The following is a 17,760-nucleotide window of genomic DNA, read 5'->3' as shown; positions in this document are numbered from 1 at the left end:
CCTCAGCTCAGCATGGAGAGCACACTCCGTATCTGACGCTGGCTTATCTAAACGTGACGGCGTAGGGAGATCACATATACGCCCGCTTACAGGTGAGGAAAGGACCAGCAGGGTTTAGTGAAGGCAGCCCTGCTCCCCATGCTGAGCTCCCCCTGTCTAGCCCCTCCCTGAGCAGGGGATGAAAACATGGCCCAGTGCGAGGGACGTGGTTGCATTATGAGCCTCTTCTGGGTTGCAATTATTGAGAGTTTGTTTCATCAGTGAGGAAAGTACTCTGGAGACCCAGTTGAACCCTGATAGCTTCAGTGAGCGTACAGTCTCAATGCAAAGGTGACGGGCTTACAGCAGAAGGTCCAGGCAGTTCAAAACTGATTTGAGACGGGGAGTCAACCTCCTCTAATCTATGTTGGTTCCATTTTTCATGCCTCATTTCAGCTAATTTTTGTTTGTGTTTTTTACGTGCCTGATCTCATTTATCCAGATTTCCTTGGTTCTCATCACAGCCCTTCCTTTGTTCCTAGCCTGTGCCTAAGAGACAGTATTCATTAAGGGATTCTCCCTGCAGTGACTTAATCTATATCTCTTTTTAAAAATTATTTTTAGGCCGGGTGTGGTGGCTCACGCCTATAATCCCAGCAATTTGGGAGACCAAGACGGGTGGATCCCTTGAGTCTAGGAGTTTGAGACCAGCCCGGACAACCTTGGCCCTACAAAAAATTTAAAAATTAGCCAGCCATGCTGGTGCATACCTGTAGTCCCAGCTCCTTGGGAGGCTGAGGTGGGAGGATCATGTGAACTCAGGATGTCAAGGTTTCAGTGAGCTGTGATCGTGCCACTAGGTTCCAGGGTGGTAGAGTGAGACCCTGTCTCAAAAAATATATGTATTTTTTTAAATTGTTACTTTTGGCCAGGCATGGTGGCTCATGCCTGTAATCCTAGAACTTTGGGAGGCCGAGACAGGGGAATCACCTGAGCCCAGGAGTTTGAGACCAGCCTGGGCAACATGGCAAAACCCTGTCTCTACTAAAAGTACAAAAAGTTAGCCAGGTGTGATGATGCGTGCCTGTAATCTCAGCTACTCAGGAGGCTGAAGCACAAGAATTGCTTGAACCCAGGAGGCAGAGGTTGCAGTGAGCCAAGATCGTGCCATTGCACTCCAGCCTGGGCAACAGAGCAAGACTCTGTCTCAAAATGAAATAAAAATTTTAAAAATATATAAAATAAAGTTGTTACTTTTAATTACTCTGAAAGTAATATGTGCTTGTTTTAGCAATACTGAAAAAAAAACAGGGAAGTTTTAGAAATAAAAAACATCCATATGATCCTACAGCCTTACTGCTGTGGGAATATATCCAAAAGAAAGAAAATGAGTATATCCCGGGGACACCGCACTGCCGTGTTTGTTGCAGCACCACTCTCAATAGCCAAGAAATGGAATCAACCTAAGTGTCAATCAGTGGATGAATGACTAAACAAAATGTAGGACATATACCCAATGGAATATTATTCAGCTGTAAAAAAGAATAGAAACTTGTCATTTGCAGCAACATGGATGGAACTGGAGGTGATTGTGTTATGTGAACTAAGCCAGGCACAGAGAGACAAATACCATGTGATCTTACACATGTGGGAGGTGGGAAAAAAAAGTGGATCTCATGGAGGTAGAGAGGAGAATGGTGGTTACCAGAGGCTGGGAAGGGAAGGTAGGGAGAGAAGGTGGTTAAGGGCTACAAAAATTCAGTCAGAAGGAATAAGTTCTAGAATTCAAGAGTACAGTAGCTGATTTGTAGTTAACAATAATTTATTATCTATTTCAAAGTAGCTGGAAGAGAAGAATTGTAATGTTTCCAACATAAAGAAAATATACATGCTGGAGGCGTTAGGTATCCCTGTTCCCCTGACCTGGTCGTGACACACTGTTAACAGGTATCAAAATATCACATGTCCCCTCCAAATATGCACAACTATTATATATCAATTTTAAAAAAGAAAAACTCATACCCATACCAGCCAGTGATGACACTGTGGATATTTGGGGAGTGATTCTTCCTATGATCATACTATTTCTGATTATACACCGCCTCTTTCACTTATATTTTCATTTTATACATTTATAAGTATTTCTGATGGATGTGGAATATTTCACTAGGTATGTGGGACAATCCCTTTGGCATTAAAGTAGTTTCCAGTATTTTAGAACCATAAATAAAACATGCCCTCAAAAAGAGTCAGATAGTTAGAAATGAAGTTATCAAGGAGAGAAAAGACGTGCACACTGCAAACTATGAAATGTTGCTGAAAGAAACAAAAGAATACACCAATCAATGGAAAAACATCTCTTGTTTCTAGATTGGAAGACTTAATGTTGTTAAGATGTCAATACTACCCAAAGCAATCTACAAATTCAGTGCAATCCCTATCAAAACTTTTACAACATTCTTTTCCAGAAATAGAAAAGTCCATCCTAAGATTCATAGGGAATGTCAAAGAGATAAGCATAGCCAAAACAATCTTGAAAAAGAAGACCAAAGTTGGAGGACTCACACATCCTGATTTTAAAACTTACAGCAAAGCTACAGTAATCAAGACTGTGTAGTACCGGCATAAAGATGAGCCCAGAAACAAACCCTCACACAGGTGGTCAAATGAGTTTTGACAAGGTTGCCTAGACCATTCAATGGGGAAAACACAGTCTTTTCAACAAATGGTATTGGGAAAACTGGGTACTCACATACAAAAGAATGAAGTGGGACCTGGCCGGGTGCGGTGGCTCATGCCTGCAGTCCCAGCACTTTGGGAGGCTGAGGTGGGCAGATCACGAGGTCAGGAGATAGGGACCATCCTGACCAACATGGTGAAACCCTGTCTGTATTAAAAATACAAAAATTAGCCGGGCGTGTTGGCGGGTGCCTGTAGTCCCAGCTACTCGGGAGGCTGAGGCAGGAGAATCGCTTGAACCTGGGAGGCAGAGATTGCAGTGAGCCGAGATCGCGCCACTGCACACCAGCTTGGTGACACAGCGAGACTCTGTCTCAAAAATAAAAATAAAAATAAAGAATGAGGTGGGACCCTTACCTTCACAACACATACAAAGATTAGCTCAAAATGGATCAAACACCTAAACCTAAGAGTTAAAACTATAATGTTTGAGAAGAAAACATAGGGGAAAGATTCCATGACATTGGATTTGAATGATTTCTTGGCTATGACACCAAAAGCTCAGGCGACAAAAATAAAAATAGATAAATTGGACTACATAAAAATGTAAAATGCCTCTGCATTAAAGGGGCCAGTCAGCAAGAAAAGGCAGGCCACAGAATGGGGGAGATACTCGAAAAATCATATAACTGATAAGGAGTTAATATCCAGAATATCTAAAGAACTCCTACAACTCAGCAAAACAGCCTGATTTTTTAAATGTGTGAAATACTTAAATAGACATTTCTCCAAAGAATATAACATCTGCAAATGACCAATAAGCACATGAAAAGATCCTCAACATCTCTGTCATTAGGAAAATGAAAATAAAAATTACAGTGAGATACTTGACACCCACTAGGATGGCTACTAATTTAAAAAAAAAAAAAAAAGAGCCAAGGCAGGCAGATCACTTGAGCTCAAGAGTTTGAGACCAGCCTGGGCAACATGGTGAAACCCCATCTCTACTAAAAATACAAAAACTAGCTGGGTGTGGTAGCACGTGCCTGTGGTCCCAGCTACTCCGGAGGCTGAGGTGAGAGGATTGCTTGAGCCCAGAGGGTCAAGGCTGCAGTGAGCCAAGATCATGCCACTACACTCCAGCCTGGGTGACAGAGCAAGACCCTCCCTGTCTCTAAAAATAAAACTAGTGCTCGCTTCAGCAGCGTATAAACTAAAATTGGAACGGTACAGAGATTAGCACGGCCCCTGCGCAAGGATGACATGCAAATTCGTGAAGCAGTTGCATATTTTTAATAAGTGGTGTTGGGAAAACTGGATATTCATATGCAGAATGAAACTAGACCCCTCTCTCACTGTATACAAAAATCAAATCAAAATGGGTTAAAGAAATCTAAGACCTCGGCCGGGTGCAGTGGCTCACACCTGTAATCCCAGCACTTTGGGAGGCTGAGGCGGGCGGATCACGAGGTCAGGAGATTGAGACCATCCTGGCTAACACGGTGAAACCCCATCCCTACTAAAAATTCAAAAAAATTAGCCGGGCATTGTGGCGGGCACCTGTAGTCCCAGCTACTCGGGAGGCTGAGGCAGGAGAATTGCTTGAACCTGGGAGGTGGAGGTTGCAGGTGAGCGGAGATCACATCACTGCACTCCAGCCTGGGCGACAAGAGCAAGACTCCATCTCAGAAAAAAAAAAAAAAAATCTGAGACCTCAGACTGTGACACTGTGACAAGAAAACATTGGGGAAAATCTGCAGGACGTTGGTCTAGGCAAAAATTCCTTGAGCAATACCCCACAAGCACAGGCAACCAAAGCAAACAGGGACAAATGGGATCACATCAGGCTAAAAAGCTTCTGCACAGCAAAGGATGCAATCAATAAAGTGAAGAGACGACCCACAGAATGGGAGAAAATATTTGCAAACTACCCATCTGACAAGGGATTAATAACTAGAATATATAAGGAGCTCAAACAACTCTATAGGAAAAAAATTAATAATCTGATCAAAAGATGGGCAAAAGATTTGAGTAGACATTTCTCAGAAGACAGACAAATGGCAAACAGGCATATGAAAAGGTGCTCAACATCATTGATCATTAGAGAAATGCAAATGAAAACCACAATGAGATACTATCTCATACCAGTTAAAATGGCTTATCCAAAAGACAAGCAATAACAAATGCTGGAGAGGATGTGGGGAAAAGGGAACCCTCGTACTCTGTTGTTAGGAATGTAAATTAGTACAACCACTATAAAGAACAGTTTGGATGTTGCTTAAAAAAGTAAAATTGAGCTATCATATATTCAGCAGTCCCACTGCTGGGCACATACCCCAAAGAAAGAAAATCAGTATATCAAAGAGATATCTGCACTCCTATGTTTGTCACAGCACTGTTGACAATAGCTAAGTGTCCATCAACGAATGAATAAAAAAAATATGGTATATATACACAATGGAGTACTATTCAGCCATGAAAAAGAATGAGATCCAGTCATTTGCAACAACATGGATGGAACTGGAGATCTTTATGTTAAGTGAAATAAGCCAAGTACAGAAAGATAAACATCACATGTTCTCACATATTAATGGGATCTAAAAATCAAAACAATTGAACTCACGGACAGAGACAGTAGAAGAATGGTTACCAGAGACTGGGAGAGGTAGTGGGGAGGGGGATGGTCAATGGGTACAAAAAAAGTTAGAATAAATAAGACCCACTTGATAGCACAACAGGGTGATTATAGTCAACAATAACTTAATTGTACATTTTAAAATAATATTAAGAATGTAATTGGATTGTTTGTAACTCAAAGGATAAATGCTTGAGGGGATGAATACCCCATTCCCATTCTCCATGATATGCTTATTTCACATTGGATGCCTGTATCAAAACATCTCATGTGTCTCTTAAACATATACACCTACTACGTACCCGCAGAAACTAAAAATAAGTTTTAAAAAGTAAGTGTTAATGTCCTCATGGAGAAATTGGAACCGCTGCTGTGTACTGTTTTTTGTTTTTTAGGGTTGGTTGGTTTGTTTGAGACAGAGTCTGGCTCTGTCACCCAGGCCGGAGTGCAGTGATACGATCTCGGCTCACTGCAAACTCTGCCTCCCGGGTTCACGCCATTCTCCTGCCTCAGCCTCCCGAGTAGCTGGGACTACAGGCACACACCACCAGGCCCGGCTAATTTTTGTACTTTCAGTAGAGATGGGGTTTTGCCATGTTGGCCAGGCTGGTCTCGAACTCTTGTCCTCAAGCGATCTGCCTGCCTCAGCCTCCCAAAGAAAGTGCTGAGATGACAGGTGTGAGCCACCACGCCCGGCCCTGTGCACTGTCAGTGGGAATGTGAAATGGTGCAGCCACTGTGGAAAACAAGATGGCAGTTCTTCCAAATATTACACAGATACCTTGCAACTATGTATCGCTATTATGCATCAATTAAAAATAAATAAAAAATAGAATGGGAAAAAAATAAAAATAGAACTGCCATATGATCCAGCAATTTCATTTCTTGGGTATACACCCAAAATAACTGAAAACAGAGGCATGAGCAGATACTTGTAGCCCCATGTTCGTGGCAGCATTATTCACAGTTGACGAAAGGTGGAAGCAACCTAAGTGTCCGTAAACAGAAGAGTGAATAAACAACTTCAGTGTGTGCCAGTGGAATGTCACTCAGCCCTGTAACGGAAAGAAATTCTAGCACTTGCTACAACATGGATGAACCTCGCAGACATTATGCTAAGTGAAGTAAGCCAGTCTCAAAAGGACAAACGCTATAAGATCCCCTTATGTGAAGTACCAAGAGTAGACAAGTTCATAGAGACTGAAAATAGAGTGATGGTTGCCAGCACTGGAAGGAGGGGGAATGGAAGGTTCCTGTTTAATGGGAACAGAGTGTCCGTTTTGCAAGATGAAGAGTTATGTGGATGGATGGTAGTGAGGGTTGCAAGACACTGTGAATGTGCTTAATGCCACTGAACTGTATGCTGAAAACAGGTAAGATGGTAAATTCTGCGTTGATGTGTATTTTAGCACAATTTTTTTATTTTTTTGTTTTTATTTTACTTTAAGTCCTGGGGTACATGTGCAGAACGTGCAGGTTTGTTACATAGGTATACATGTGCTATGGTGGTTTGCTGCACCTATCAATCCGTCATCTAGGTTTTAAGCCCCACATGCATTAGATATTTGTCCAAATGCTCTCCCATCCCTTGCCTCCCACCCCCCAACAGGCCCTGGTGTGTAGTGTTCCCCTCCCTGTGTCCATGTGTTCTCCTTGTTCACCTCCCACTTATGAGTGAGAACATGCAGCGTTTGGTTTTCTGTTCCTGTGTTAGTTTGCTGAGAATGATGGCTTCCAGTTTCATCCATGTCCCTACAAAAGACATGAACTCATTCTTTTTTATGGCTGCATAGTATTCCATGGTGTATATGTGCCGCATTTTCTTTATCCAGTCTATCATTGATGGGCATTTGGCTTGGTTCCAAGTCTTTGCTGTTGTAAATAGTGGCACAATTTTTAGACGATTGTTTTTTAATCCATTATAATATTATTAACTCCTTGTATTTATAGCATTTTATTTCCTTTTGCTCGCTTTTGGAGAGAACATACAGAAATTTGTGATTTAAGGCCGGGCATGGTGGCTCACACCTGCAATCCCAGGACTTTGGGAGGCTGAGGCCAGAGGATCACTTGAGCCCAGGAGTTAAAGACTACTGTGGGCAACATAGTAGAGACCTCATCTCTATTGAAAATGAAAAAAATGAGCAGGTGTGGTGACACAAGCCTGTGGTCCCGACTCTGCAGGAGGCTGAGGCAGGAGGATCACTTGGGCCCACGAGGTCAAGGCTGCAGTGAGCAGAAATCATACCACTTCACTCCAGCCTGGGTGACAGAGCAGGACCCTGCCTCCAAAAAAACAAACCACAGAAATTTGTCATTTTTACTATGAGCACTATTCCTGAGGGGTTTGTTCAGAAGTATTTAAATGTTCTTTTTTTGCTTGAGAATTGATTATTCACTTTCCCTTTCTTCTAAAAGTTATAGGGATTTGGGGGTGGTGGTTTTGATTGATTTTTATTTAACTGTTTAAGCCATCTCAAATTTTATTTTGGTGTGATGTGAAAACACTTTGACTTTTTTCTGCATATAGTTAATCAGTTGTCTGCCCCAAGATTGCCAAGCAATTATCTAATTCTTCCCCTTCCACTGATTTGAGATACACTCTTTATTATATTACATTTGTGTCAATATATTTCTCAGTTTGGGGCTGTGGCTTCTGTTCCATTAATCTGCCTCTTTTGCCCCATCACACTGTCATTAATTCATACAGCTTTACAGTTGGTAGGACTAGCCTTTCTCATTAGTAGTGTTCTCATTCTTCTTGTTCTTTTAGTTTTTGCAGGTGAACTTTTGAATACTTTTGCTAAGTACCTGGAAAAATAGAGGCCCACCAGAATTTTAATTGGAAATACTTTAAACCTGTAGATCAGTTTGGGGGAAAATTATCAGCATAGCTGCAGTATTTATATTTTTATATTTCCAATTCAGAAGTATACCTTACCTTTATTCAAGTCTTCTTTTCTTCCCTCATATTATTTGTTTATTATTTCTATCTTAGAGTCTGTTTTATCAGTGATGGCCAGATCAGCCTTGGAATTCTTTAAAGAACTACTTACATGCATAGGGTTTCAAAAGAGCGTGGGGTAAATCACTAATAAAGGCGAGATCCTTTGATCTGAGATCATTAGGAAAAATACATCAAAAAGTGTCTTCCCTTTCTTTGACTGCTATTCCGTATATTAGATATAAAGCTCTCAGGAGCCTTTCCCCCTTATTTCTGTATTCGCACTCATCAGCACAGTCATAGGCTAGGCACATTTTTTCATCTTATCTCATATGAAATATTAAATCATTGGCGAGCAGTTCTCTGTCTCTTTAAAGCCCAGATCGTCAATAAGCATCTGCTCCTGGGCTCCTTCCTGAACCACTGAACGCCTCGTTCCTAATTGTGTCTGAGTTCATCTGGCATCACTCAGAGGAGGAGGACGAGGCTGGGGTATGTGGCAGTGAGAGCCATCAACACTGCTTCGTAGTGGTCGTTGGTGATCGGTGGCCGTCCCCTCCAGACAGACAACCCACAGGTCAGCAGTGAAGGCTCAGAGGCAAGAGGGCAGCTAAGATCTAAATTCCTGTTACCCAACTGAAAGCACGTGCTCTTTTAAAAAAAAAAAAAAAATTAATTCTGCTGTTCAGATGGCAGCGAAGCCAGGGCAGGTGTGAGGCCAGCAGGCTGCTCAGGTGGTGCGTGCCCACTGCCCACATGTGTCAGAAATCACATCATCTCCTGGCCAGCTATGGAATCCAGCAGTGTCTTGTCAGCTCTGGGGAAAGAGGGGGAAGAGAGGGATTTGGTTTGCTTTTATCTATTTATTTATTTTAATTGCTGTTGATACACACAATAAAAGCTACATTCTTGCAGGGAGGACTTGATTAGCAGCCCTGAAGGGTGGTGGCAGGTCCCTTACTCATTGGATGTACCTGGCGCTAAACCCTCAGCTGGAACTGCGAGCCCTAGCTATGTCTCAGGTGTTTCTTAGTCTACTATGAATTATGTTTAGGAACTAAAGGGCTTTTGTATCGTTCACAAGTGGGGGAAAAGAGCAGAGGAGTTGTGTGAGAGGCTATTAAAAATGAGGAGCCATAGTTTGGACAAAGTTTCTTGTTGGTGTGAAGAAAGGAGGAATTTTTTTCAGTTCTACCTGCCAAAGAGGCTTTTCTTACAGTTTGTTTTCATTTGGAACTACTAATAACACTGATTTTTGTAGGGAATCATCTCACCGCACCCCCTCATGGGATCCTGCAATACTCCAATTCAGAAATAATGTTTTTCTCCTTGGAATAGCTTTTTATATTAAGCTTATTTGAAGATAGAAAACTAAGATCTGAATAGTAGCTTTTAATAGCCCCATAAAAATAAGTGAAATATCTTTAAGTTTAAATTTGAACAATGTCTAAAACTTAAAAAGTATTTAATATGTCAGCATCTTTGCAATACAAAAATAAACACACTGAATTTCATTTTATGCCTTTTTACTCCCAAGGCCAGGTGATACAAATATTTCAATTTGTGTCACTTTCTAGCTATGGAATTTATAAAACAGCTTTCATTTTCTATGTATGTTTTTAAGCTTAATTTTTTCAGGAAAAAATAGATCTCAAGAAAAAAAGTGTTTGGGATCATAAGTTAATAACATGTCCTATTGGTAAAGGAAGTTGAATAAGAGTCCAAACTAATGGTTAGAATTGTGTAATATTTGATTAGCCATTTGTTAAAAAACAACGAAACAAAACAAACACTGAGTTGCCAGAATCCTACCTAAGATGCAGATATTAATTAGAACTAGCAAGTCGAAGTTGCACAGGTGGGTATAAAATGAATTTGGGATCCCTAACTGGGAAATGCTGAAGTTCACGCAGACGTATACACACACTTTTTTTTTTTTTTTTTTTTTTTGGTAGCTCCCTCGGAATCATTTGTTTACAGTCTGGCCAGGGTTGTGGCCTCCAGTACTTCCCCTAAGAGATGGGACCTTTGCCTAAAAGTTACTGAGAAACGAAGGCTGCAGAAAGCCGGAAAATGTCCAAGCTTTTAATGCACACTGACAGCCAAACAGAACGCTCTTTCCGTTTGCAGTTTTTTTTAGTGTCATTTTAAGTTGCAGCTTCCGGCCAATCAGCGCGCTTCATGCCTGCTGACATCACGAACCAGCCAGTTCCCTCCAGCTGCAGAGAGCTTCAGTTTGCCTTTTTTTTTTAAACTAAAATGGAGGCTGGTTTCTTGCCTTAAGGAGCCCATTGCCTTTCCCGCTGAAGTCTAGATGTTGACATGTAATAAAGCGGGCAGCAGGATGGTGGTGGATGCGGCCAACTCCAATGGGCCTTTCCAGCCCGTGGCCCTTCTCCATATTCGAGGTAAGTTATTGTGTGTTTCACTGAATCGGAACCTTCCGTGGGTAGTTAATAAATGGCTATTGTGCTTCAGATAAGAAAAGCAGGAAGTCCTTTCTAGCAGAATTCCCCCCATTTCGCTGCAGACTGAAGCAGAGGAGGTTGGGTGTGTCACTGCAGTTTGGCATTTTACGAACTACTTACAGAATTTGAGGCTTGAAAGAGGCCTTGCATGCATAGTTCAAAGCTGGTTTTTCTGCTTTCTCCTCGCTCTCCCATCCCCCTTTCAAAGCTGTGCTGATGTCAAAGGATGTGAAGTCACTGCCCAGGGAAGGTATTGGGTGGGGGTAGGAAGGAGAGGCGGGCCCGTCGCGCCTGGCCAAGTTGTCCGTACGCAGAGTTTCTGTTACATCTGTGTTGCTTAATGCTGCAAAGGTTTTGTCGAGGACACATCTCAGAATTAAAGATGAATTGCAGTCAGAAAATATGCACAATGAATTGGAAAAGAACTTCCTTTAAAAGGACTGTTTTCATTCTTGCCGTGGAGCCTGAGAGAGAAATATGCTCCACTTTGAAATACTGAAATCTGTCCTGGGTCATCGTTTTTGAAATGTTAACGTTTTCGTGGAATATTAGGAAATATTTTGCATTTAAATAGGCTCTGTATTGCCATTTGACTTTTAAAATGTTAAATGGCAACAAGTTTTCAAGGTATATGGAGATCACTATTAATAATTACAGTTTGCCTCTTTGTATGCATATTTTGGTTTCAAAACTGAGCCTAAAAGCACAGCTACTCTAGTAATTAATAGTGGTTATATTGAACCACAGGCATCAGGGTAGTAGCCTACTTATTCTTGGTATTTTAAGATTATGAATTTTTTTGGTCATAATTGAGTGAAATAGAAAAATGATTTTAAGTTTCATCAGATCACTTTAGAATTTATAGTATCAGAGCTGTGCCCCAACAAAACTGTTTCTCAGAATCTCTTTTAAGGACGTGTTTAAGGAAGGGTGGGAGCAAGATTTCTAGGTGACTAATAATCTCTCTGACTAAAATGCCAGACCAGACTTTTCAGATCGCAGGGTGTACCAGGCACATGCATACCCAATCTACTGGAATAAAATGGGTGGTGCTTTTCTCTCCACACCATCTTTCATGAAGGTGGAAACCAGCATTCAATGACCACATTATAGGGCACGCTGTGAATTTATTGTTTTTGTAGTGCACCTAGTAAAAAGCAAAGGTTGCCTATAGGTAACATTCAGGTATTTTAGCTGCAAGAACCAAATGGGCAAGAATAAAATGTAATTGTTTGGATTTAAGTTAAATAGTTTTTGTTTGTTTTTTGGGAGACAGGGTCTCACTCTGTCACCCAGGCTGGAGTACAGTGGTATAATCACAGCTCACTGCAGCCTCCACCTCCCGAGCTCCGCTGATTTCTCCCACCTCAGTTTCCTGAGTAGCTGAGACTTCAGGCACACACCACCATGCCCAGCTAATTTTTTAATATTTTTTGTAGCGATGGGGTTTCGCCATGTTGCCCGGGTTGGTCTCGAACTCCTGGGCCCAAGCGATCCTCCCACCTCGGCCTCCCAAAGTGCTGGGATTACAGGTAAGAGCCACTGTACCCTGCCAAGTTAGTTCTTAAAAACGAACTAGTTAGCAGTAAGATAAATTGACTGCATATAAAATGTAAATTTTTATACTTTTAAGGTATCCACTTACAAATAACATAAATCTTTTTGGTTTGAGTTTTCTGGTTTTTATTAGATGCCTAATATACTACTCAGTTTTTGAATTATGAACTTATTCTGAAATAGAATCATGTCGTGTTGTATCTTGAACCACATTGATTTTCTTTCTTTCTTTTTTTTTTTTTTTTAATTCCAAGACCTTATTATGGTCAGTTTGGATTTGTTACTGTTGGTTGGGTAGTTTGTTGCTTGCTATATAATTGTGGAGGGAAAAAGTAGTGAAATGTATTAGCCTGAAAGAGACTTGGGTTTTTGATAACCTATGGAGACCTAAAACTAACTTCTGACTCAAACAGTGGGGGTGATTTCTAACTTCAAAATGTGAAGAATGCTTGACTTACTCCTAAAGACTTTGTGCAGCAAGCATGTTAATGTGAGAGTTAGCAAAATATGATTTATTTATTGGGCCTTAGAGTCTTAGCTTAACATCCATTGAGCAGCTCCTGTGTGCCAAGTGCTGAGGATCATTGAAGTGATTAAGTCGCAGCCCCTGTCCCAAAGGAGCGAATGGTTACATGGAGAGGCCCAGCATAGGAGCTCTGCTACGAGAGGGCTAGAGCAAGAACGCACCGGCAGGGTGCCGGGGAGAGCAGGGGCTGGTGGTGTGATGCCGGGAGCAGAAGGAACCGAGGAGGGCTGCGCCCTGGGCTACCCTGCCCACACGGATGGGGCAGGGATGCACTGTCCTTCCCGTTTATTTAGGGAGGAGGGGTCTTTCCCACTGAAGGAGAAATAACTCACCCAAGGTTACACAGCCTAGAAGTGGTGGAGCCAGAATCCAAACCCAGATTGTTGTGTTGTTTCGTTTTGAATCTTTTTTAAAAAATCATTTTAAAATAGGAATGTTGGCTGCTTGAAGAATATTTTGCTACAGGATTACAACAGTGGTATTTTCCCCAATGCCTTATCATTTATTTGGCTCGGTGGCCTCTTTTTGTGTAACAGTTTTGTACCTTGGGCTCATTTCTTAATCATTTTACAAATATTGATTGATCCATACCACATGCCAGGCAGGGTTCTAATGTGGATATGAGCAGGGGCTATGGCCCAGCTTTCCCAGTTTACCATCCGCCGGGGTGGGGACCAAGTAAGCAAGTAAAGTGATCACCTGATTTGTTGTCACGATCGCTTTGATTGTTACTGTCTACCAAGTAGTCTGGAGTTTGCGATTAAAATGGCGAATTTGCATAACCTAATAAGTTCAAGTGTGAAAGGGACGTATTTTTGAGGGTTAGTGTAAGGCCTTCTGTCTGTAGAAGGAGAGTCACCTGGAACTTGATGACTGTCAATGTGGCTTGGTGACGTCAATCCTTACCCTCAGCCGTGTCCAGGAGACCTGCCTGCTGTGGTGGAAATGTTCTGTGCAGTCCTCTGCAGCAGCCCCTGGTCAACTGCGACTGCTGAGCACTTGACAGTACAGCTGAGAAAGTGAATTTTTAACTGTAGTTATTGTAAATGTAAGTGGACACACATATCTAGTGGCTACGATATTGGACAGCACAGTCCTAGACTGGAAGTGTTCAACTTTTTTTGGAAAAGGGCCAGATTGTAAATAGTTCTGGCTTTGTGGGTGAAAGCAGCCATAGACAGTAAATGAATAGGCCTAACTGTGGTCCAATAAAGCTTTATTGACAAACAGGTGACAGGCTGGATTTGGCCCATGGGCCATAGTTCACCCACCCTGTTCTAGACTGCTCTTTGACTTTTGGAATTGCCTGTTAAGGATAGGAAAGCATGTTTCCTGCAGGCCTTGGGTCTAGTGCCTCCTCCCTATGCTGGGAAGCTGAGCCAGCTGTGATGCTGTGAGGCGTGGTGGGCGGGCCTGCTTCCCACCCTGCAGCGCATGCTCATTTCAGGAGCCAGGTTTAAGGCAGTGACAGCCAAGCCAGAAAGATGGTAATGGCCAGAGAGGAATCACACAGTTTTGAGCCTTTTCCAGCTGGCCTTTATTCTGGGCTTCAAGAATGTTATTAACTGCTCTCATCTTGTTCTAGTCATTAGCAAACTTATCCAGTGGATGAGTCTGTCTTTGAAAGACTCAGGAGTAGCTCCAGCCTGGTGGGATGTTGGAGAACAAATCATTCTTTTGATGGAAACCCATTTTTTCTTGGGAAGTGGAGGTCTAATGGAAAAGTTTATTTTCTCACAAGTACTTCCTGAGTCACCAGTTTGTTGAAGGTCTTCACCTTTCCAATAAAAATTCATTAAAAAACATGCAAGAAGCAAGCATAGAACTCAAACCCCATGGTTTTCATTTCCTGCTGCACTAAATCTGGTGACTTAACCTACATTAATAATAATAACAATAGCTATTATACATAATGCACATGGGTTACTAAATTAGTAACACACCTGCATGGTGTGAAGTCAGTAAGTCCTAGTGAGAATGGGTGCCCCTTGTTACCTTTATTCCCTAAAATTAGGAAGGAAAAATGTTTGAATGATGACTAAACAGATTCTTCAAATGATTAAACCGGTGATTCTCTGAACAGTGCCTCAGCTCAAGATTTTTGCTTCATAAACATCTATGTACTATGTAACTGTAGCCCTCTGCAAAGTGACCTTATAGAAATACAGCCTTAACCTTAAACCTGTATCTTATCCTGTGTCCAATCCTGTTTCCTATATATGAAGTTGTTTCTTCTGTATTCCTGGTGGTATGGAAGGTAACCAGAGTAACAGATAACTCTCTGAGGAAACGGGTGGGTATGTTTGTGTAAAGTCTGTACACCTTTTTGTTCGTTAAACACACACGCACATTTATGCTCAAACACACTCTCATCCACCTCCCTTACCATACGCTCTCAATCTCAGAGGCAAAAACAAAAACTTACCATTCAACTTGGGTCTGATGTCTGCTCAGGAGGTTTTGCCTTGCAGCAAAAGCTATCTTCTAAAATTTTTTCATTAAAGTATGTTGTGTAGAGAAATGAAAGAAAAATAAAGATAAGGTTATTAGTCAAGAATAGGGTGTGTGTTTTTAAACCCAGGAAAAGAATAGACAGAAACACAAAGACAAAGTGGTTTGGGATACATCCTAACTTTTGGTTCCACATGTCAAATGAAATTGCAAGGTGGTTCTTTTTGGATCCTACAGCACTTTGCCAATTATGACAAGCTGTTATGAATGCTCATGTACTTCTTCCTCCCAGCATTCCTGCCTGGCAGGTGAGCAGGACAATCCTAGCATTTCCCCTCCCCAAGGTCACCCAGCCTAGAGGGCCCAGTCCAGGGCTGTTGGCAGCACTGAGTATGAGGTCCCGAAGCTGCTGCTGGTGGCTGTCCCAGAGGAGAAGCAGTGTGCATTGAGTGCCTTCAGTGTGCTGGGTCATAGCTGAAACCCTGTACCTCTGTTCTCTCTCTGAATCTGCCCAGCACTGTGAGGCATTATAATCCTCCCCCACTCACTGCCACCCCTGCCTTCCCCCCCCCCCCTGCCCGGGAGAAAAAAAGGGAGCCTCTTGCCCAGGGCCACCGAGAATGTAGTGAAACAAGATTTGAGCCTCAATCAGTCTGATAGCAAAGCTCATGTTCTTTGCTCTGCAGACATCAGAGTGTTGAGAGATGCTGGTGGAAGCTCTCACCTCATAGGTACTTTTTGATTTTTACTGTTTTCTATACAGTGGTAATATATTTGAGTGTCTGGAGTTCAAAACTCATTTCAGGGTTGAATAGGAGTTTGTTAAAGGTTTACATGTGTATGTTCTTGGTGTGCAGGGAGAAAGTTGATAATCTTCTTACCTGCTGTCCCAGTTCACTTACCAAATCTGCCAGCTAGTAGTTGTTGACTTATCTCCTCCACAAAATCAGGAGTATCCTTAGGACAGTCCTGTTGAACTTGTTCTCTGGTGACACTGAGCATTATTCCCAGAGTAGAAGCATCAGTTAGTGTCAGTGGATTGAAAATTAAAAGTTATTTCTGAGTGATCACTTAGGAAATAGCTATCTACTATTATTTCTTTTTTGAGATGAAGTCTCGCTTTGTCACCCAGGCTGGGGTGCAGTGGCGCGATCTTGGCTTACTGCAACCTCTACCTCCCAGGTTCAAGCCATTCTCCTGCGTCAGCCTCCCAAGTAGCTGGGGTTACAGGTGGCCGCCACCACGCCCGGCTATTTTTTGTATTTTTAGTAGAGACAGGGTTTCACCATGATGGCCAGGCTGCTCTCGAACTCCTGAGCTCAGGTGATCCGCCCGCCTCGGCCTCCCAAAGTTCTGGGATTACAGGCATGAGCCACCGCACCTGGCCTATCTAGTGTATTTCTTAGCTAAATACCTCATCAGTGGAATGAAAAGCTCATCAAAAGCTGTACTTTATTTTTCTCTCAATCCTCTATACAGTTGATGTATTTCAATGAAAAACGTATAGGAGATGGCTTTTGCTGCAAGGCAGAAACCTGCTGAGCAGACATTATACCCAAGTTCAAGAGTAAGACTACCAAAAAAGTGCCAGACTTTACACAAGGTGGCTGGTTGAAAGAGCAGACACAGGTGCCTACTCCACTCTGGGCCTTGCTCAGGCGCTGTTTCCTCTCCCTGTCGCACTGGAAATAGGACCGCCAAGTGGAGAACTTCTTTTTTTTTTTTTGAGACGCCCTGTCGCCCAGGCTGGAGTGCAGTGGCGCGATCACGGCTCACTACAAGCTCCGCCTCCCGGGTTCCCGCTATTCTCCTGCCTCAGCCTCCTGAGTAGCTGGGACTACAGGCGCCCGCCACCGCGCCCGGCTAATTTTTTGTATTTTTAGTAGAGACGGGGTTTCACCGTGGTCTCGATCTCCTGACCTTGTGATCCGCCCGCCTCGGCCTCCCAAAGTGCTGGGATTACAGGCGTGAGCCACCGCGCCCGGCATGGAGAACTTCTAAACGTGGGGTAAATAATTTCTCTCACTGACATCTTGGAAAAAAGACACTGGCTAAAATGCATGGGGACAAATCAATACTCCTACAGCAGGTAGAAGTCTGGCTTTATTTTAGGCCCTTGAATTACACATAAATCAAAAACTCTTCTAGTTTAAAAAAGAAAAAAAGACTGAAGAGATACAACAGTTTGGTACAGTGAGTGAATCTAGATTAGATCCTTGTTCTAAAAAGTGTAAAATCAAACCTATTAGAGACATTTTGAAGGCAGCTGGAGAAAGTGGAGTGCAGAATGATGTTGGATGTGTGGAATTACTACAAACTTTCTTGGCGTAAAAAGGTGTCCAAATTTTGTAAGGGACTTTTCTTATTCTGAGGGAATGCAGAATGAAGTAGTAATAAGTGAAGGATCATGATCTCTGCAACTTGAAATGATAAAGAGAAAAGTGGGTAAAAAGCAAATATGTCAAAGCATGAACAGTTGTTGAATCTAGGCGAGTGGATATACAATATACAAGTATTCATT

At 42.3% G+C, this 17,760-nt stretch overlaps 1 protein-coding gene, 1 long non-coding RNA gene and 1 pseudogene across 14 annotated transcripts in view; 2 read left to right on the top strand and 1 right to left on the bottom strand.

Annotated features, from left to right (window-relative positions):
• LOC105467393 (protein phosphatase 2 regulatory subunit B'gamma) overlaps positions 1-17,760 on the top strand; it is a 167,418-nt gene that overhangs the window by 38,481 nt on the left and 111,177 nt on the right. For 2 of the 13 annotated variants that reach the window (XM_011716978.2, XM_071099581.1), the window contains exon 1: positions 10,444-10,645. The exons of 9 other annotated variants lie outside the window; for them this stretch is intronic. In XM_011716978.2, the coding sequence (XP_011715280.2) occupies positions 10,552-10,645 (94 nt within the window). In that variant the 5' untranslated portion in view covers positions 10,444-10,551. Of the gene's footprint in view, positions 1-10,443; positions 10,646-17,760 lie in introns of those variants that run through there. 2 more of the 13 variants (XM_071099577.1, XM_071099578.1) reach the window with 2 other exon arrangements.
• On the top strand, positions 3,852-3,952 carry LOC112424216 (U6 spliceosomal RNA; annotated as a pseudogene).
• On the bottom strand, positions 8,896-10,915 carry LOC112424173 (uncharacterized). Its single transcript, XR_003014842.2, has 2 exons — positions 10,826-10,915; positions 8,896-9,054 (listed from the first exon to the last, which is right to left on the bottom strand). It is a non-coding gene; the product is annotated as an uncharacterized lncRNA (long non-coding RNA).

Source organism: Macaca nemestrina, chromosome 7, assembly GCF_043159975.1.
Source record: "Macaca nemestrina isolate mMacNem1 chromosome 7, mMacNem.hap1, whole genome shotgun sequence".
Classification (NCBI taxonomy): Eukaryota; Metazoa; Chordata; class Mammalia; order Primates; family Cercopithecidae; genus Macaca; species Macaca nemestrina.
Note: the sequence above shows the minus strand (reverse complement) of the source record. Positions and strands in the feature narration are given on the sequence as shown.